This window comes from Helicoverpa armigera, chromosome 2 (genome assembly GCF_030705265.1).
Source record: "Helicoverpa armigera isolate CAAS_96S chromosome 2, ASM3070526v1, whole genome shotgun sequence".
Taxonomy (NCBI): domain Eukaryota; kingdom Metazoa; phylum Arthropoda; class Insecta; order Lepidoptera; family Noctuidae; genus Helicoverpa; species Helicoverpa armigera.
In genome coordinates, this window is record NC_087121.1 from 15,393,154 (window position 1) to 15,413,898 (window position 20,745).

A 20,745-nucleotide genomic window follows, 5' to 3' on the forward strand; every position below is an offset into this window, starting at 1 on the left:
TTACACCATAGGAGGACGTATATGCACTTTATAGAAACTGCAAAGCCTTGCTTAGATGATTAAAATATTTAAAGAATTAAAGGCACTGTGAAGATTTTGAAAAAATGATAAATTGTATTAGCATTTTGGTTGCTCATTTATCAAATTGAAATCAGATTGTATTAAGTACATTAAGATTTAATTTTTGTGTTTGTTTGGGCTTTGCTTGCAGATAATTAGTCGTAACGAGAATAACAGTCAGTATTTAATTCTGAATGAATTCTTATCAACGTCTGTCTATGCTTTAATGATGGACATCACTTAAAGTCAACGTCATCTTAATGTCAGCAGTCAGTCAACAAAACAACTGTCAGTTTACAGTCGTAGTTCGTCCGTACAAAATCGTTCATGTTCATGATTCATTGATAATTTGGATATGTTTTATTGACTACTGATAAACTTAGTCCCTTTATAAATAAATACATAATTTGGATAATCAAGAGCACCATGTGCAAAGTGATTTTTATGTGTGAATCATACATTTGTGAAAAGTGATATTGGAAAATCCAATGTTTTTATTTAGCCATGTAATTATTAATGAGGAACAATAAAATAAACGTATTGGTCTAATTCAGTGTAGTGCATGATTAGAATAAAATGAGCCACTCGTCGACTTCGGTTGCTGAGGGAACTGCTAGTTCTATCAGCAACATAGAAACTACGTCAGACACAGCTCAATTACTAAGTACTGAAGATCCCAGCACTTCTAATTTCACGCAACTTAATAAATCTGTGAATTTCGAGGTATGTGGAACATTAACAATTAAAATTACAATGAACCTTTTTAGTGCACTGCATGTATTTATTTTTAAACTGATGATTTACTTAATTTTGTCAGTGGAACTTAGGTATTGAATATAATTACTTTGTTTAAAATTAGTCATTGGCTTCTGACCTCTTTATGTAATCAATAGTTTAGAAATACAGTGTAACATGATATGTAGATAAATTGATTTGATGTGAATTGTGTAGGACTCGGATGATGATGAATTTCATGGCAGCCATGGAGTTCGGAGGAGGCAGCCGCCACAGAAAATTGAGCCGGGGTCCATGAATGTACTTTCTGCTAAATATGAAGTAAGTAATTACACAAAAAAATATGTAGCTCAGACTGTATTTCCAGTACTAGTGGGACACTATTTCTTAATTATTATTTTTGATAGTAATGTTTAAAAGTGTAATTATGGAAAAAAAATCTAACAACTTTTCAAAAAAACTGTATTTTTGAGTAATGTTGAGTTAGGTCAGCAAACAATTTTTTTTTATTTCTTTCAGAGTTTGGACTATGACACATGTGAGAACCACTTACTCCTTGACGAGGAACGGAAAAGAGGTTATGCTTTTATAGTCTGGAAGGACATAGCCCGGTGGTTCATCATACTGCTGATTGGCATAATCACAGCTCTAATAGCTTTCTTTATAGACATCTGTATAGAAGAATTCTCGAAGATAAAATACAGGGAGTTGAAGAAATGTATCCTTTTTAAAGTTTTGTAATGATTTATTATCTTGTTAGTACACATATGGGGAAATCGTTCATTGTTTCCTGATTTCCTCTTACAATACTTTGCTATAATAATATTAACTTTGTTGTTGTAATTGTTATCTGATAAACTTTCCAAAATGGATTTTAAAGGACAATGCTTGCTCACTAATGACATCATGAAAGAAATGTTTTCCCCAATTAACAAAAATAATGAAATACCTATTTGGAAAAATTATCTTCCTCATTAATTAAAATTAATATCAGAACAATAAATGAGCCGTTCCATCCACTATTTCACATTTACATTACAATGAATTAATTAGGTATACAACAGTTAATGATTTCCATGACTAATTATTTAATTGCCAAACAGCTGTAGACACATACGTGATACAAGATAGACTGTACATTCCTTATTTGCTGTGGGTGTTATCAAACATATGCATTGTGTTTATTGGATCTATGCTTGTTGCATATGTTGAGGTAAGTAGTTAATTGTTCGTTTACTATCGCGAAATTGTGTGTGCCATTTTACTCGAGTTTTATGCATGATACTTTTGCTATCTGTTGGAAAATGTGCATTTTTTGTCACATGTACTTTTTAAATAGATAGGGTCTTTATGTATAGTTGGGTAGTTTCTTATAAAGTCTTGGGTCCTAAGAATAAATAAATACCAAGCCATCCAAGTGATGAGTAAATCCACTCTCAAAATGTACATAGTCATCATATTAAAGTAAAATGTATGTAATGTACATATTTAGTAATTATTCTGTAAATATAATTAAATTAGTCAGCGCAAGTACACCAGATTACTAATCCCTATAGTGATAAATAAACACATTTCTTACTAAAACCGTGAATATCAACATATTCAACCGAACTACTTCCCAGTACTTGTAAACAAAGAACAGAACTGCAGAATAACTATCTATTCTCTAAACAAAATTGATCTCTATTTAAAGCTAATAAGGTTTACTATCCCGAAACAGTGTACCTACTTACAAAGCACATTATTTCAGCCTGTAGCAGCTGGAAGTGGTATTCCCCAAGTGAAATGTTACTTAAACGGCGTCAAAGTTCCGCGGGTGGTTCGAATCAAAACTCTTATTGTGAAAGCAGTTGGTGTCATCACAGCAGTTGTAGGGGGCTTAGCTGGAGGCAAGGTGAGCTAGTCAAACGACTTTGTATGTCATATCTAGCTGGTTTTATGTATATCTGTGTGTTGTAGCGTTTTCTTTTGTTTTATTGTTTGAACGGTTGTCACTTGTTTTAAGGCTTGTTCTTTAAAACCAGTATTATTGTTCTTTTTATTTCATTTGTTTTTTTTTATGAACTCTTTGTTTGTGTACACTGAATGTATTGTGATAATATTCACTTTTAAATTCGTCCTTGACCGAAAAATTTCCTTGCAACCCCAAGGCCCAAAAAATCACAATATTTTTTTGATTCTATATTTTATGCATTTGTTTAGAACTTTTTTATTCCTTCTTTTCCTTCTACACAACACTTTCTCGTTCAGGAAGGGCCTATGATCCACAGTGGGGCTGTCGTCGCGGCAGGCATATCGCAAGGCAAGAGCACGACTTTCAACAAGGATTTCAAGATATTCCAGTACTTCCGCGAAGACCATGAAAAACGGGACTTCGTGTCGGCGGGAGCGGCCGCCGGTGTGTCCGCTGCTTTTGGGGCTCCTATAGGTAAACTGGTTCTACAGATCAGTCATATAGTGAAATTCCAGTTTAATTAAAGTCAATGTTCTAGCTTTTAGTACCTACTTAAAGTTCGCTTTGGAAAAGTAGATTCGAATTTCGGAATCTGTTTAACAAATATATCATCTGGATTTAGGAGTATGCTATTATATTCTACGGCCAGCTAGCCACTGGACGCTGGTGGAAGCTCGCATTGGTAACTGCTTCTATATTCTTCCTCGATACATAGACTAGAAGGTACTGAAATTAGAGCGTTCAAGAAAACTCTTCTACTTCATTAAACTAGTGTGGACATATCATAGTATTCAACGCACACAACATAAATTGCGACTGCTAAATAGCTTTACTTGTACTTTATAACTAATTTATTTCCAGGCGGAGTCCTCTTCTCATTAGAAGAAGGCACCAGTTTCTGGAACCAGGCTCTGACATGGCGGACGTTTTTCGGCACCGTGGTATCGACTTTCACTCTCAACTGCGCTCTATCTGCTTACCATGGCCGCGCGGGAGAACTCAGTTTTCCTGGTAAGTTTGCATTTATTTATAGTAGGGAATGAATTTGGTATCATTTGCTAATGAGTTATTCAAGCTATAGTTTTATTTATATTTTTCGATGTACGCGCAAACTATACGGTTTTCGTAAGAATACAGTTATTTTCTTGCTTTTCTTTTAGCTGGATGTTGCTCTGCATTTGGAACAGTGGAGCTATAAAACTGCTTAGTTGATTTGACATTTTTCGCTCCTTCAGTGCGTCAAAATAATTGACAAAAGGATACAGTCGACCTTAAGACCTTTGAAATCCTAATAGTTACCTGATAGTTTTCTACTGATTATCTTGGTTTATAAATATTTATGATATTTTAGGCCTCCTAAACTTGGGTAAGATGGAGCCGTTCCCGTTCCAGTTTTACGAGCTGCCGGTGTTCATGTTTTTCGGCGCTGTCGGAGGCATGCTCGGCGCTCTGTGGAACTATATCAACTATAGACTAACAGTTTTTAGGCTAAGGTAAGCATCTAGGTATGATTTACCAAATAAGGTCTTAAAACGCATCCTGAGCGGTGAGCTGACAAATGTACTAGCTTTAGATTTGGTCTCAATAATCTTAAATGTACGTATAGGTACGTATTTTGTCTGAAAATAACTCAACATAACAAAAAGCGCACAATAAACGTGAAAAATACTTTCTCCTATTTTTATTCACAGCACTAATATAATATACTTACAATGTGAATGGGCTGCATAATTTTTATTTTGAATTTCAGTTTTAGCACCTAAATACATTAATGAGTCTATTTACTCCTTGTATTTTTACTGTGTCACGTTATAGACATTATAATACCTCCCCTCCCCCCAGGTATATTGGAAGTCCTTGGTTACGCGTGGTAGAAGCCTGTTTAGTGGCAGCTGCGAGCGCTACTTGTGGCTTCCTCATGATGTTCCTGCTGAACGACTGCCGACCACTCGGAGAGGATCCCACTAAAGTACCATTACAGGTAAGCCATCGTAGAGAGTACGTAGTTGTAATCCCCCAGGTATATAGGAAGTCCGTGGTTGCGCGTGGTAGAAGCTTGTCTAGTGGCAGCTGCGAGCGCTACCTGTGGCTTCCTCATGATGTTCCTGCTGAACGACTGCCGACCACTCGGAGAGGATCCCACTAAAGTACCATTACAGGTAAGCCATCGTAGAGAGTACGTAGTTGTAATCCCCCAGGTATATAGGAAGTCCGTGGTTGCGCGTGGTAGAAGCTTGTCTAGTGGCAGCTGCGAGCGCTACCTGTGGCTTCCTCATGATGTTCCTGCTGAACGACTGCCGACCACTCGGAGAGGATCCCACTAAAGTACCATTACAGGTAAGCCATCGTAGAGAGTACGTAGTTGTAATCCCCAGGTAGGAAGTCCGTGGTTGCGCGTGGTAGAAGCTTGTCTAGTGGCAGCTGCGAGCGCTACCTGTGGCTTCCTCATGATGTTCCTGCTGAACGACTGCCGACCACTCGGAGAGGATCCCACTAAAGTACCATTACAGGTAAGCCATCGTAGAGAGTACGTAGTTGTAATCCCCCAGGTATATAGGAAGTCCGTGGTTGCGCGTGGTAGAAGCTTGTCTAGTGGCAGCTGCGAGCGCTACCTGTGGCTTCCTCATGATGTTCCTGCTGAACGACTGCCGACCACTCGGAGAGGATCCCACTAAAGTACCATTACAGGTAAGCCATCGTAGAGAGTACGTAGTTGTAATCCCCAGGTATAGGAAGTCCGTGGTTGCGCGTGGTAGAAGCTTGTCTAGTGGCAGCTGCGAGCGCTACCTGTGGCTTCCTCATGATGTTCCTGCTGAACGACTGCCGACCACTCGGAGGATCCCACTAAAGTACCATTACAGGTAAGCCATCGTAGAGAGTACGTAGTTGTAATCCCCAGGTATATAGGAAGTCCGTGGTTGCGCGTGGTAGAAGCTTGTCTAGTGGCAGCTGCAGGCGCTACCTGTGGCTTCCTCATGATGTTCCTGCTGAACGACTGCCGACCACTCGGAGAGGATCCCACTAAAGTACCATTACAGGTAAGCCATCGTAGAGAGTACGTAGTTGTAATCCCCCAGGTATATAGGAAGTCCGTGGTTGCGCGTGGTAGAAGCTTGTCTAGTGGCAGCTGCGAGCGCTACCTGTGGCTTCCTCATGATGTTCCTGCTGAACGACTGCCGACCACTCGGAGGATCCCACTAAAGTACCATTACAGGTAAGCCATCGTAGAGAGTACGTAGTTGTAATCCCCCAGGTATATAGGAAGTCCGTGGTTGCGCGTGGTAGAAGCTTGTCTAGTGGCAGCTGCGAGCGCTACCTGTGGCTTCCTCATGATGTTCCTGCTGAACGACTGCCGACCACTCGGAGAGGATCCCACTAAAGTACCATTACAGGTAAGCCATCGTAGAGAGTACGTAGTTGTAATCCCCCAGGTATATAGGAAGTCCGTGGTTGCGCGTGGTAGAAGCTTGTCTAGTGGCAGCTGCGAGCGCTACCTGTGGCTTCCTCATGATGTTCCTGCTGAACGACTGCCGACCACTCGGGAGGTCCCACTAAAGTACCATTACAGGTAAGCCATCGTAGAGAGTACGTAGTTGTAATCCCCCAGGTATATAGGAAGTCCGTGGTTGCGCGTGGTAGAAGCTTGTCTAGTGGCAGCTGCGAGCGCTACCTGTGGCTTCCTCATGATGTTCCTGCTGAACGACTGTCGACCACTCGGAGAGGATCCCACTAAAGTACCCTTACAGGTATCAACTCAAATTTAAAAAATGCGTGAAATTGATAAAGTTTGCTCAGTGTGAAAAAAGGATGGTTATTTTTGCCAAGATCTCTGACACTGAAAATTGAGATTATTAAAAATTACCGACTGCCTTCCGCCAGCTGTTGCATCCGCGTTCCGTGGGAACTATTCCGTCCATCTGGATAAAAAGTAGCCAGTCATCCTCGATAACTGGGCTATCTAAAACCTGAAAGCTTTTTCAAATCTATTGAGTAGTTTATACTTTTAGTAAAGATTTCAAAAAAACTGTAAATACACTGAAACATTGCACTGTATTTTGCAACAGCTCCCAAAATCAAGTTTTCTTATAAGTTACAAGCACTAATCTCAAACTTTATTTTCAGTTATACTGCGCAGACGGCGAATACAATGCTCTAGCGGCGATCTGGTTCCAAACCCCTGAAGCTTCAGTCCGTTCCTTCCTCCACGACCCAATAGGTTCATACAAGCCCTGGTCTATCCTAGTGTTCGTTGTATGTTACTTCCTACTGTCTACTTGGACCTTTGGCTTGTCGGTGTCTAGTGGACTGTTCATACCGAATTTGTTAACTGGAGCCGCGTGGGGAAGATTGCTGGCGATTTTGATACAGTATATGCTGCCTTCTAATGTGAGTTGGTTTTTGTGTTTTTAGTATAGGAATGTTTTAACTTTACTCTTTCATATCGACTACATAAATATTATTTTTTCTTAAAACAATTATATGGTTTAAAACAGTGTTTTTAAGAAAAAGGGACGCTCATGCTGTCGGTAAACTTAAGCTTCACTACCAACGAAATGAGTAGTATGCTCTGAAAAATCTAATTTTGAAAGTGTTGCTATTAAAGTTAAGATGTGCGATAAATTATTCCCATTAACTTGACTTATTCGCATCAAACCATTCCTAAACTCTTCAAAATTAAAGACCTAAGACTTTTATACACACCAAAAAGTTATATACTTTACATTATAATTTATTGCAGACAATCAATCCAGCGAAATACGCGCTAATAGGCGCGGCTGCCCAACTGGGCGGAGTTGTGCGCATGACGATATCCCTCACCGTCATTATCATCGAGACTACAGGACAGATCTCCAACGCTTTGCCCATCATCATCACGCTGGTGGTCGCCAAGTGGACCGGAGACTTCTTTAATGAGGTAAAATACTACTCATATGGATGGATTTGGTAATACTTGGATGCGATATAGATTATATTCCTAAGCATCAGAATAACGTATATGAAGGCATATATCTGCCCTTCCGAATTTGATAACTGGCAAAATGTACGAATATAACCACCTGCGCATGCGCAAGGCTATAAATGGCTGACTTCAGAAGGGCAAAGATATTTGACAAGTGCTATGCGCGCCTGGCGCGCAACTGAGCAGTGAAGATTGCTTATAAATTAGATCTTAAAACACTGTCAATAAAAATCTATATTCTTAAAACACTTCCTTTCTTCCCAGGGTATCTACGACATCCACATACAATTGGCCGCAGTGCCTCTCCTACCATGGGAACCGCCGCCATTAGCCCACAATATTTACGCTTCCGAAGTGATGTCGCATCCAGTCTTCACATTGAGGACCGTTGAGAATGTCGGCCATATTGTCGAGTTGCTGAAATTAGTGTCGTACAATGGATTCCCTGTTGTTGATCCGCCGTTGGCTGATGACGTAAGTTTTAAATAAATAAGAAGTTGCTTGATATCAAAGTCTGCCTCTTTGGTGTCCAACCTAGTAGCCGGACATAGATGGAAAAGGCAGATATTGTCATGTTTCATGTTTTTTTTTCATGTTTGATCTATTTAATCAAATGACTGAATAGATCAAATAGCTATATAAAATATTTCTCGCTAAACTTAAAGGCGGCTTGCAACTAACATCAAGACACGTCCGTACGCATCATACGCAATATAGTTAAATGAATAATAACTTTATTTCACAAGAAGTTTCAAGAAGAGTTCTCTCACACCCTCGCCGCCCATTGTAACTTAAAATGGTTTCTGTGCAATAATCTCGCGCGATGCTACGAGCCTCCATTAAGATTGGCACTTATTATTAAAAAGTAATGGTATAAAAAAATTGTGTCCTATTTATGCAATTTTACTTTTTACTTATACTAGATCTAAAGTTTCTTCATAACCCATTTTAGCTGGAAGTGACAACATACAAGCGACTACGAGGCATGATACTGCGCTCGCAACTGATCGTGCTCATACAAAACAAGCTTTACAACGAGAATGCGAACACAACGTGGTCGAACTTCAATGTTGATATGAATATGTTCAGGAAGGAGTACCCTCGGTATCCTTCTATTGATGAGGTAAGATAATTGTATTAACTAAAAGAATTTTATTGGTATTTATTTAACTTAGTTTCCAAAAATTTATAAAATCAATCTTTATAATTTTCCCAATATGCATTAAACCATATACTTTAGAGAAAAAGTTGATGTGCCTGTATGTACTTGAAAAATATAAGGGTGCTTTCAGGAACTAGATTCGCTTGCCTCATGCAAATCACCAAAAAAACAATCCGCCAATATCTTTACCCAGATTGAAACGGCATTTTGTCCCTTCACTTACCGTGAGATTTGGTGATAGGTACCAGATGAAAAGGATACACAAGGAATTTCTTCTGCTGCTGGCAAAACAGAAATCTTTATTACAAATTCTAGCAATGATCTTAGAGAGACCAGCTCGAAAGTTTATCCACAAGATTTCTTATTCTTGAAAAAGGTCTTCATTTATTTTCCTTTATTACCCCGTAGTTAGACATAGCAGAATGGGAGAAGACTTGCACGATTGACCTGCGTCCGTTCATGAATCCTTCGCCTTACACTCTGCCGCATCGAGCGTCTCTGCCACGTTTGTTCAGGCTGTTCAGAGCACTGGGCTTGCGACATCTGCCTATTGTCAATGATGTTAACGAGGTAAGTTCTTACATCATAGTTGATAAAATTATGTTGCTGTTTTCAATTAACTGTTATAGGACTTAATTCCAGAAATGTCGAGGACAGAATTAATCTAATCACTTTTGAGTTTCCCCAATAAAAAATGGCATTTCCCGTTATTTTAGATACAACACAATTATAGTTATAGTATACATGTCAGAGATAGCCACTAAATTATAATTCTTAATCTGGATGATTATTGTTACAGGTAGTAGGTATGGTCACTCGGAAAGATATCGCAAGATATCGAGTGTGGAGACACCGAGGACACATGGGAATGGAGGAGTTAATACTTTCTAGTGAAATCTAACACATTAGTTACAAGTGTCCGACCAAAGAAACCACATTGACTTCAAACTGTTTCGACAAAAATAAGCCACTTCAAGGACGACAGCGTAAAATTCCTGCTCAAAACCAAAGACTGTATAAAACATTTGAGTCTCTAGCGATAGTTTGACTAGGGGCGGCAAAGTCCTACTTACAATTCTAGCAACAAACAAACCTTTACGCAAAGATACACACATACTTGATTGGTCGGACATGAGTGGACTTTGATAAAAATTAGTGAAATTAATCAAAATGACAAAATATTATTTTCTTATGATTTTTTTATGAAATACCTAGGTATAATTAGTACAGCTTTACTTGTTATAATTAAAATTATTTAAATTCAATCCAAATGATAATTTTATTTATGAATTTTATTTACGATGAAGCCCAGGTGTAATTTAGTACTGCATTACGTGATTGATATATCTAGAAAATGTATTAGAAACCAAAAACCTAGGCAGTCAAGTGATCTTATGATAATTTTGTACCTATCACCATAGAACTTAATGTGGAAAGTATTTGTGTAGATTAGTTGATTTCAGTTTGCATAATACCTAGTATTTTTGAAGATTAGACGGTGAATTTAATGATAATTAATCACACTGCTGTCTCGTTTCCAATTCAAGCAACTCAAGCATGAGCATGTTGTAATGATTTTAAAAAGTGATGATTGTATATATTTTTTACTGATGTGATATTTTTGTTAAGATTTAGATCAATTACTTGGAATGTATAAAATTAATGCAATCATTATGAAAATTATTATGAATTATTATTTGCGACACTATTGTGATAATTATAGTGCTAAGATTCTATAAATGTGTTATCAATAAAAATGTTTATAAAGAAAGACATTTATTTTTACTTTAACATATCAATTAGCATAATTTACAAGACCCTTAGCATACTTAATTTATAAAATAAAGCTATTGTATCTTCAAGGCGGTGTATTGCTCCAAAGAGTACATTTAATTAGTTGTAGAGCGCTAGTTGTTTTCAAACAGTTCCCAGCCGATACCGGACCACAAGTTGAAGAACAAAATCACTGGCAATATAACCAACAGTATCAGTAAATAGTTAACTATTTCATCCATCATAATACTTATTTGCGCTGGCCTTTTTTTAACATTTATTTTTGTTAAATAAATAGGTAACACAATTTGTGCGCATATGTCAACATAACCTACGTTTCATTCAGTTTGACACTGACAGTGACACATTCTATGGTGAGTTTTCTTGTCGATGTCAAAGCCACAGATTTTTTAACCGACTTCCCAAAAAGGAGGAGGTTGTCAATTCGGCCGGTATATTTTTTACCCCTACGCTACGTGCAAAGTAGTTTTATGGGACGTGGGCGGCTTTAACTAGAAGTAAAGGCTTCAAGTGTTATTCTGCTAAAAAAGCTACACTACTGCAGAGTTCTATCAAAATCAATCAAGTAGTTGCTGATAACAGCGCATTCAATCAAACAATCTCTTCAGTTTTGTCATATTAGGAACATTGAATTCGTTGTAGTCTTAATCGTTGGTCTATTGTAAACATTTAACTCGTGAAAACAAACACTAGTTTTTAATGAGTCATTTATTGACAAACTCGTCCATAATTAGTTACAATACTTAATGTTATGTTAAACATTAGTACAATTATACATTAATTCGATTGTTATAAAACGTTTAATTAAAATATAAACAGTCACACAAAAACAAACAGGCAAATAACGTCAAGAAAATCGTCGCATATCAGATAACTAGACGGCCGTTAAAAAAATCTAAATTAGACATAATAGTAGCCTGACTAATATTATAATTTTACAATAAAATTCATTATTACAGGAGAAACAAAAAATATAAAGTCATAAGTTTATCGTTGTATGAATTAAACAAACATGGAGTTATGGCATATTCACTGCACTTAATTTCCTACATAAGTAAAATAGACTATTTTTTAGAAAACATGCGAAATGAAGTCTTTCATGTTTGTATTACTTGCACAAGATATTTCATAACTAAAAACTTAATACAGTAACATAATCAGTTCTAAAAATAGAATATATTAAACTATCTTAAATTATATTCAAACAAAAATCAAACGAGATATAATCACAAATTATAAGTATGGAAAAGGCAACTGATGGCTTGTTGAGCGTCTTCGAAGTAACGTGGTTTATCAACCCTGGCAATACCGTAGTCGGGTTCTAAGGCTGGCAACACAGTAACTTGGCCTGCACAAAGGCTCATGTTTAACGATTGGTTGCTTGTATGGGAGATAAATCTCGATGGCTGTGGGGTACTGAATTTGTTTTTCATACTGTTGGTCGTCATTCGTTTGTTTCTGTCGACGTTACCCTTTATTGATACTAGCATTCGATGGTTTTCGGGCTGGTTCAGGAGCTCTGTTAAGTCCTTTGAACATACATAATGAAACTTCTATTAGTTAAAAAAATGAAGTCCAAACAAGTTAAAATATTGCGACACTATAATGGTTCGCAAGTTTCAATATCATAGTTACTGAGTATGAAAACTGATCAAGTCAGGAAGAAATAAGTTAATTATAAAGTTACCATCCTTACCTTTTTAACGTTTTCATACTTTGCAAACAACCACAAATATGTAGCCATGATACAGAACATCTGTGTTTCCGTTTTGCTGAATCTCCACATGAATTTCAGGATTGGCGGTATGCGATCCCTCTGCAATTAGAATAAGATGATTATAAGGGCTGTTTCAAATTGGACGTTTGAACAAAACGCGTATTGCGGCAACACTCATAAACGATCGACTCATAAATGGTGGTGATAATTCTCGCATATTTTTATTCTATTTACTTGAATTCACTTTTTTATTTTTTTCTTTGTGCTAATCAACATATATTCACCAGTATGTTAACATGTTTGATTTAATGTGATTAGGTACGAAACACCCGATATAAAAGTAAATATAGTTATCGGCGCGGATATTGAGCTCTCGGCGGAAGAGTGGGGATCGCTTTGCGCACTGTACACTTATGGCAATAAACCAATAAATCACTTCTGCGCAGGTGAAGGTCAGGGCTCAATATCCTTGCCGATGATTATAACTATCATTACTTACCAAGTATATCTTCGGTCCTGTGACTCGATACCGAGTCAGGTTGACAAGTATGGCAGAGGCTGATGTGAGCACTTCTATGCTAGAAATGGATCTGTTTGTTACCGACATGTATGTGTACACACGATGGACAATGGCCGACGCATTGTCGTTGTACATCATCGGGAATACTTCTGTTAGTAATTCTGAAATAAATACGATTAATTAGTTATAATTTTTATGGCTAATTTCACTTTTTCACTTCTAAAGTCTCTCAGGGTAAGGTTTTACAGGTCTCCGATAGCTAAATCTCGCAGAAATTATAAGCAGCCTTTGTTTTCGGTCAGATGTCATTAACTACCACTAAGTAACACTTTACGAACCCCTTACATTCTAAATTATTCTTAAGAAGAACTAACGTCATAGAAAATAGTATGTAAATATTTACCAAGTGATCTGAAGGCCTTAATAACAGTCTCGATACAGCTGATATTACGCAGGACCTCCATAGCTTCTTCATTACGTTCCTTCATAGTCTCCTGGGTAGACTTCAGGCCTCCATCTCGCCATCTGCGCCTGATTGCCGCGACTCGCTTGTTGTGAGCAATATTTACTCTTGCTAAATGACCGCGGAACAGCGCCTGAACATAAAATAGAAGTATTCGATTTTGAATCCTATTTCGTTACAAATAAAGTTCATTGAGGTGGTGAATAATTTACCTGAATTTTCGAAGCAGCCCAGTAATTCTTCTGCTCTTCCCTCGTCTTTTGAATGTGTTCTCGTTTCAACTGGATTTGTTTTCTCACTAAATACCCTCTAACAATAGCCTGGAACTTGACTATAATCCTTCTTTTCTGTACAAACTCGCAATGGATCAGTCTTGTTAGTAATTTTCCTCTCCATATTCTTTGAATAAATCTAACTCGGTCCATATACCTTACGTACCAAGACCTTACAAGATAACGCCTTGCATATTTCTGTAGACAAACTGCTGCTGCAATTCGTTTGGCCTTAAATGTTTCTCTTTGTTTTTTGAGCCTATACGCTGCTTGTAATGTCATCGCAGCAGAACGCAATCTGAAGAAGCGCCTTCTTTCAATAAAGGTCCTCACGTAGCTTTGGCATTTGATTATGGAAGTTCTTGTATTAATATATCTTTGTTTCTCAGTTACCGTTAACTTGTATGAGCGATAGAATCTCTGAATGCAAAGTGTAGCTTCTCGGATTGCAATAAACCTCTTACGAGCTATCAACATTCTGACAACGGACTGAGTGAGTATTGCACTTTCTTTCAGTTTCAAAAATTCATGGCGACAAACGACGCGTTTCTTCGATGCAATGTACCAGTTCTGTATTTTCCTTGCCGCTTCATTCTCTCGAATAATGCGTGCGGTTTTATTTGCTCGGTATCTTTTTTGTACTAATAAAACTGCCTCTCGCAACTTCTTATATTCATTTTGAATTCTTCTTGTTTCTCGAATAAGCCTGAACCGTTGTTGGATTAAGGTTACTGCCGATTTGATTCTATTGTATTCTGTTCTCTGAAGTTTGCCACATACGTGCGCCCTGAATCTTCTTTGGATGGTAATACAAGCATTGACCACATTTATGTAGTTTTGCCTTTCTTTTAACATCAAACATTGTGCTCTATATTTTCTTTGAATGGTGATAGCTGCAGATTTAACTTCTAAATATGATTTTCTTTCCTTTCTCATAGCCAGCAGAGCTCTGAACCTAGTTTGTAAAACAACAGCCGATCGTTTCGAAGTTAGATAAGCTTGTCTTTGTTTCTTGCCTTCTATATAAGCCCTATAAAACCTCTGAATTGTGATGCATTGTTTTAGTAGCATAGTGTAGCGTGTTCTTTCCACTTTCATTAATCTTTGAGCCCTAAATCTCCTCTGAATGGTCAGAGTTGCATTTCTCCACATCAAGAATGCCTTTCGTTCACTCCTCATCGCTAATTTAGCTTTGTACTTTTGTTGCAATAGAACTACTAATTGTTTTACCCTCAAGTATTGTTCCCTTTCTGTTCTCATGGCACAAATAGCTCTATATCTCCTCTGTACAGAAGATACTGCTTCCCGAAGACGTAAATACTCTTGTCTGATCCTCTCAGTTTCTTTATAACGTTTATAATGATCAGCGATCGCCACGGCTGCTTTCTTCATTTGCAAGTATGTTGCTCTTTGTTTCTTGGTTTCTAAATGAGATCTATAATATCTCTGAATGGTGACTGTGGAAGTTTTCAGTGTAATGAACTGCTGTCTTACAATTTTCATTTCAATATACGATCTGAAATACTTCTGAATGCGAATGGTAGCCGTTCTAATGCGCACGTACTCTTGTCTCTGTTTCCTACCAATAATATAAGCTCTATAGATTTTTTGTATAACTACACAAGCTTGTTTAGACTGCTGATATTGTTGTTGCACCTCTTTGCCCTTCTTGCAACTTCTGAACCAATTTTGGATTTTAGAAGCGGCTTGTTTTTGCTTTAGGAATTCTGATCTTTGCTGTCTGCCTAACACAAAGGCTCGATAGGCGTTTTGGATGACGGTACAAGATGATTTAATTTTCAGATATTCAGCTCTATGCAAACGCATTTTCATAAGGGCATTGTACCTACGTTGAAAGACTAATGTGGCTTGTAGGATCTTCGTATATTCTTCTCGGTGTTTCTGCATTAATTTTTGAGCTCTGTACCTTCGTTGGATCACAATTGCAGATTTCTTAAGTTCTTGATACTCGGATCTCTCTTTACGCATCAGTACTAAGTTTCTATAGGTTTTTTGCAAAATGATTGCAGCATTTCGCATCTTCAAATACGCGTCTCTTTGAATCTTAGCTAATACGTATGTTCGGTAATATTTTTGAATTAGAATAGTTGAATTGCGAAGCTTTACATAGTATTGTCTTGACTTCTTCATGAGAATATATGATTTAGTATACTTTTGTAGAACAATGGTGGCATTCTTGACTTGTAAGAAACTTTCTTTCTCTTGTTTCATTAATTGATGAGCTCTTATCCTTCTCTGGAGCGACATGATTAGATTTTTCTGTCTTATGTACTCAGTTCTGCATTTATTACGTCTATAAAGTGCCTGTATTTTAATAGCACTGCTCCTAAGAGTCTTATATTCACTACGATCTTTTCTCATTTGAATCAAGGCCCTATAACGTTCTTCGATAGTTTTAACGGCTATCTTTAGTTTTAAGAAATATCTTCGTTGTTGAAGCATGCGATAATAGCTTTGAATAAGTACAGCGCTTCTACGCTTAGTAGCGAAATCTTGCATTACCTTTCTCATCAACAATTTGTTCCTATATCTCTGTTGGATGCAGATGACTGCTTGTTTGAGTCGGGTGTACTCTTTCCTTACGAGGAAACGCCTCACTAAACTCTGTATAGTTACAATCCTCTTTAATTGTATCGTGTACTGTCTGACGCACAACCACCTTCTAACTTGGCATTGTAGATGAATAGCCGCCTTACGTCTCAACTCTTCCCTCTCTGCTCTTAATTTCTCGAGAGTTGCTTTAGCTTCCCTCATCATGATCACAGATTTATACCACTCTTCGATCTTTAGAACACTCCTTTTCCATCTCAGAAGGCGACTTCGTTCAATCCACATTCTACAATACTTTTGTATAATTGTAGTAGCAGTTGTTACTTGTTGCATCTTCCACTCAACAAGGCGGTTGTATTGAATGCGGCGCCACCAACATTGGATCACACTCGCAGCGTTAACTTGTTTCTGAAGTATCCTCTCAGCTTCCCTCTTTTTCTCAACAATGACTTCGTATTTCTTCCTCCACCAAGTCTGTATAACATTAGCGGCTTTCTCGAACAACGGAGCGCGGAACACGTGAATGATTTGCCATAGAAGAGACAGTGTCTTTTCTCTGTGACCATCAGCAATGTCGTTAGAAGTAATTTCACCAACGATCACGTAGTTAGCTTCTTTCAAAGCGTTCAGTGCAACTTGTACGTTATGGATCTTTTGCAGGCGAGATATAGCGGGTGTCCGGAGTTGATTCACCAAGCCATCTTTCATCAATATTATCTCCATAACCTTCGTCAGCCTGACACCATCTCTTATATCCAAAGCTATATTGTGCACTGCATACTTGTACTCATCTAAATACGACTGTTTGTGGCTTACGACATATCCGAGCGGCCTAAGGTGTTTTGTGATATCGCCTATTCCAGCAATAAGTTCCCTAGTGAATCTTATGATAACTTCCCTGCTTTCTTTACACACTGCATTCCTACAGAAAAGGCACGGGTCATGTGATATGAGTTTTCTTTGCTTTGCTTGATCTAAGAAGAAAACAAGCATGAAAAACTTCTTGAGAGTAAATTTCTTGATCGCTTCCATATAAGCTGGAAGTAACATGTTCGGAGCACTGGATTTTGAGTGTTTATTTTTGAGGAAAGGATTTTTGAACATTCTCTGAATTATGAATGTAGTGAGCCCCTCGATATCGCTGTTGGAATGCAAGGGCAGAACCAGGCCATATATAGCTTCCAGTCCGATACGAAGCCACAATGGGTTGTATGACAACAACAACTCCATGATAATTTTTTGTAGACCGACGTCTAAATGGAGATTTCTGTCAGTTCTTATAGCGATGAGTTTCTTATCTATTTGAGCAGTCAACTTCTGAAACACTATAGCGATTTCAGGGCTCATTAGTAAAGCTCTTGCAGATCTGCGGAGACTCTCCAGTCGGTGACTGTTGTGGTAAGCACTCGATACTTGTTCCTTGGTAGGCGCCGCCGGAACCTCTTTATTCCTGTTGTCAATCCACACCTTGCCCACATCTATTTTCTGTTCAACGTTACTTTCGAGATCAGCAGGTGGTGTCAAAATGCAGTTCAACCACCTCTTAAACTCCTTTTCAAACTTTTCCACGGCTTCTTCATCGTAAAAATATGTGGACGATAAAAATGGATCGACAGTCGCTGATTGTGAATACACATTATCAAACTGATTAACAGACATGTTTTGTACAGTGCTTTTGTTAGTCTCAAACGTCGTGTTGGATACTTTACTGCAAACCGAATCCCTTCCCTTAACCGATGGCCTATTTTTAACGGCTTTCTTTACATGAGAAACAGGTATTTTCCAAAGATCCGGTTCAGCTCTAACGGCTTTTTTAGACCACGACTGTCTTTGGCTTGTTGAAGGTGCAGTAGAAAATCTATCGTTAGCTTTGTCAAAAGTACGATTTATGGTGAAAGTAGACATTTGCTTATCTGTGCGGTCGAAAACTTGAGTGTCTGATAACTGCACACTCTCTTCAGGAATTGACTGCAGAGGCGGCGTGATGGATCTTGGAGGAGAACGCGTATCCACACGCAGGTCGTTTTGCCATACATTATGTTCGTAGGCATTTAAGAAATTTCGCTGGTCATAACTTTCTTTTTGGTGCTGGTACTCTCTGAAGAGAGCCTGTCTACACATCTTCGGTTGGTCTTTAAGAAAGAAGTGAGGAGGCTTCATCTCATAAATTTGATTAAAATTGGGCTCCATAGGTGTATTCGGCGACTCCTTGGTATAAGTATCGGAACTTAATTTAAAGTGTTCGTCAAATATTTCATGCGTGTCATTGTTTAATTTCGGGAAAGTTTTTCTTTCAGTGGAAAACCTTTGCGGGAAGAATGAAAGATCGCTGATGCGTGAGAATTCTGTGTTGATGCTGAAGTTGGGACTGTTGAATTCTTTAGGCGACGAAGTGTTGGGTTGCTTCTTGTTGGGTATGTTGGGCGTTTCCATGTGGCTTTCGACTTGTGTGTGATGGTTAACTGTCAGCCACTTATTTGGTGGCTGTGATGATGTTACACTAATAATGGAATGCGTCTGGTTTTCTTTGTTATAGGTATTACTTTCCAGGCTATCATCTAACTCACTTTCAGAGTTCATACTGAGTATAATTTGAGGTCCCTTATCAAGTTTGGGAGGCAATGCCTTCAATGGGGTAAAAGTTAGATTATCAAACATTTCTGTGCCAGAGACATCAAATGTTTGTTTATTGGAGGGCTTTAGAACATTTTGAGGGGCATTGAATCTATTGCTACTTGTGTAAGATTTTTCATATGTTTGTTGTAAGATGTCAGGCTTGCGCATATTGGAAAAAATCTCAGAGGTGTCAAAGTTAAAATCCACACTAGTTGGAGAGTCAAATGGGCATTTATCTGGGCGAGAGTAAGTAGAATAGTCATTAATGGACATGTTTTCCTTATCATAGACTTGAGCATACTTTTGTTGTGACTGTATGACATTATAAGTCTTTTTAATTTGTGTTGTATTGTAGATGATTTCAGATTTTTTCTTGTACATAGTGACAGGAGATTTTTTTGTAGGCTTTTTCTTTATTTTACCTGGAGATATTTTGAAGCCTTTAGGTTGGACACCTTTTCCTTTTATGTTCTGAAAAGAGTTATTGAATAATGTAGCTAAATACTGGCAAAATTTTGTCTTAAGGTAATGTATGGTGTATATGTAAAGTGAAATAAAGCGTCTCAGTATGCCTATAAACAGATTAAAAAAAAATTTAAGCATTTCATGTGATCTGAATTATAGAATACAATTGTTAAAATATCTACTAGCATTAATTTAAAAGGAAACTTTTATTTACTCCAGTGCCAATGTAATAAAATGAATATGAGAAATAATTAATAATCTTCTTTGATAACCCTCTTTTCCTAAATCCTGACAAAGTATATAAGCAAAGGAGAATTTTGCATGTATAACAAACAAAAACTATTATGCTAAGTACATAAGTACTTAGCATAATTGCCTCGGAAAACAAAACTTCTAAATCAATTTGAAAAATTTTTTAAATGTTAGGAAGCTAGGCTACCCCTGAGTACAGTACGGGCAGTAGTTCCCAAGGGACGTGGGTGAAACTGTGGGGAAACATCTATATAAAATATGCTGTAACCGGTAACTTAGTATAGTTACCTTAAATACTGCAACACAAGGGCATAAAATCACAAACTAACAAAAACACTTACCACAACAGACTTGAGCACCACAATGACATCATAACGACCCCTGCTTTCATTAGTAAAGCGGATAGTCTCCCGGATACCAGTTGGTTGTGTTGGCGTCCACATCATGGTCAAACAGTAGCATGTCTCGGGTTCTACGACCAGCCATTCACCCGGCAAATGGATAACTAACCCTGGGGGCAGTGCTTTTCCCAATGTTATCTGTAAAAGGTGCATAAACATACATAAGTAATATTGTCTATGTATCTATGTGGTATTGCAGCTTGTGCGATGTAAATAGAACATACTATCTTGCTGTAATAATAAGAATGCATCAGACAGTAGCCTTATTCAGTGAGTCACAACTACAAACAATATCAGTTGACTTTATGTGCAAACTAACAATTATTCAGTAATGAATATCACCAATTTATTTACACCTACAATCAACTATTTGAAATGGGAGTCATACCTGTTGTACTTGCTTGGAGGGGTTGAACACCTCCAAGTTCCTCTCGCAAGATGATCCAATGAGGACATTGTCGAATACTACTTGCGGAGGCCTGGAAAACGGCGCCAATATAAGTCGGGGGCATTCTTCTTTGGGAGCCTCTTTCACAACATTTTGCGTACGACGTGCCCTTCGTATGTGCTCAGGAGTATTTTCAATCTATAAAAATACATAATTTCCGTTACGATTGCAACAAACCAGTGTAACATTTCAACAAATTCTTTTACACATAATATTTGATACATACTTGAAAAAATAGATTAGACATTTTGTAAGAGAGATGTATTGGTGATCACTTGATAAAATCACAGTTAAAGCTTTATTTCATCACTCATTTTAATCCAAAGTTTTATTTCTGGATAACAAACGAACTTTG

General features: G+C 37.8%; 2 protein-coding genes across 2 annotated transcripts; one reads left to right on the forward strand and one right to left on the reverse strand.

The window, feature by feature from the left end:
- The first annotated feature begins 324 nt into the window (after window positions 1-324).
- Window positions 325-10,142, forward strand: LOC135118626 (H(+)/Cl(-) exchange transporter 7-like). Its single transcript, XM_064041132.1, has 15 exons — window positions 325-783; window positions 1,012-1,116; window positions 1,315-1,513; window positions 1,899-2,008; window positions 2,546-2,689; window positions 3,046-3,223; window positions 3,611-3,760; window positions 4,101-4,242; window positions 4,592-4,730; window positions 6,872-7,135; window positions 7,488-7,664; window positions 7,974-8,183; window positions 8,662-8,832; window positions 9,280-9,441; window positions 9,671-10,142. The coding sequence occupies exons 1-15, from the start codon at window positions 637-639 to the stop codon at window positions 9,770-9,772; spliced, it is 2,400 nt and encodes a 799-aa protein (XP_063897202.1). The 5' UTR covers window positions 325-636; the 3' UTR covers window positions 9,773-10,142.
- Window positions 10,143-11,786: 1,644 nt separating this feature from the next.
- LOC135118627 (protein abnormal spindle-like) lies at window positions 11,787-20,552 on the reverse strand. The gene is made up of 7 exons (XM_064041146.1): window positions 20,331-20,552; window positions 19,883-20,080; window positions 13,578-19,295; window positions 13,306-13,498; window positions 12,882-13,063; window positions 12,362-12,481; window positions 11,787-12,194 (listed from the first exon to the last, which is right to left on the reverse strand). The coding sequence occupies exons 2-7, from the start codon at window positions 19,985-19,987 to the stop codon at window positions 11,892-11,894; spliced, it is 6,621 nt and encodes a 2,206-aa protein (XP_063897216.1). The 5' UTR covers window positions 19,988-20,080; window positions 20,331-20,552; the 3' UTR covers window positions 11,787-11,891.
- Between the last annotated feature and the right edge of the window lie 193 nt (window positions 20,553-20,745).

What these genes read in the sequence shown, in the direction of transcription:
- LOC135118627 (XM_064041146.1), bottom strand. Translation starts at nt 19,987, where the DNA reads ATGATGTGGACGCCAACACAACCAACTGGTATCCGGGAGACTATCCGC. An exon ending in TAAGGCCTTCAGATCACTTG is followed by an intron (nt 13,064 to 13,305) that starts GTAAATATTTAC and finishes TATTTATTTCAG; the next exon opens with AATTACTAACAGAAGTATTC. An exon ending in CAGGACCGAAGATATACTTG is followed by an intron (nt 12,482 to 12,881) that starts GTAAGTAATGAT and finishes TTCTAATTGCAG; the next exon opens with AGGGATCGCATACCGCCAAT.
- LOC135118626 (XM_064041132.1), top strand. Translation starts at nt 637, where the DNA reads ATGAGCCACTCGTCGACTTCGGTTGCTGAGGGAACTGCTAGTTCTATC. An exon ending in GGGAGAACTCAGTTTTCCTG is followed by an intron (nt 3,761 to 4,100) that starts GTAAGTTTGCAT and finishes ATGATATTTTAG; the next exon opens with GCCTCCTAAACTTGGGTAAG. An exon ending in CCGGAGACTTCTTTAATGAG is followed by an intron (nt 7,665 to 7,973) that starts GTAAAATACTAC and finishes CTTTCTTCCCAG; the next exon opens with GGTATCTACGACATCCACAT.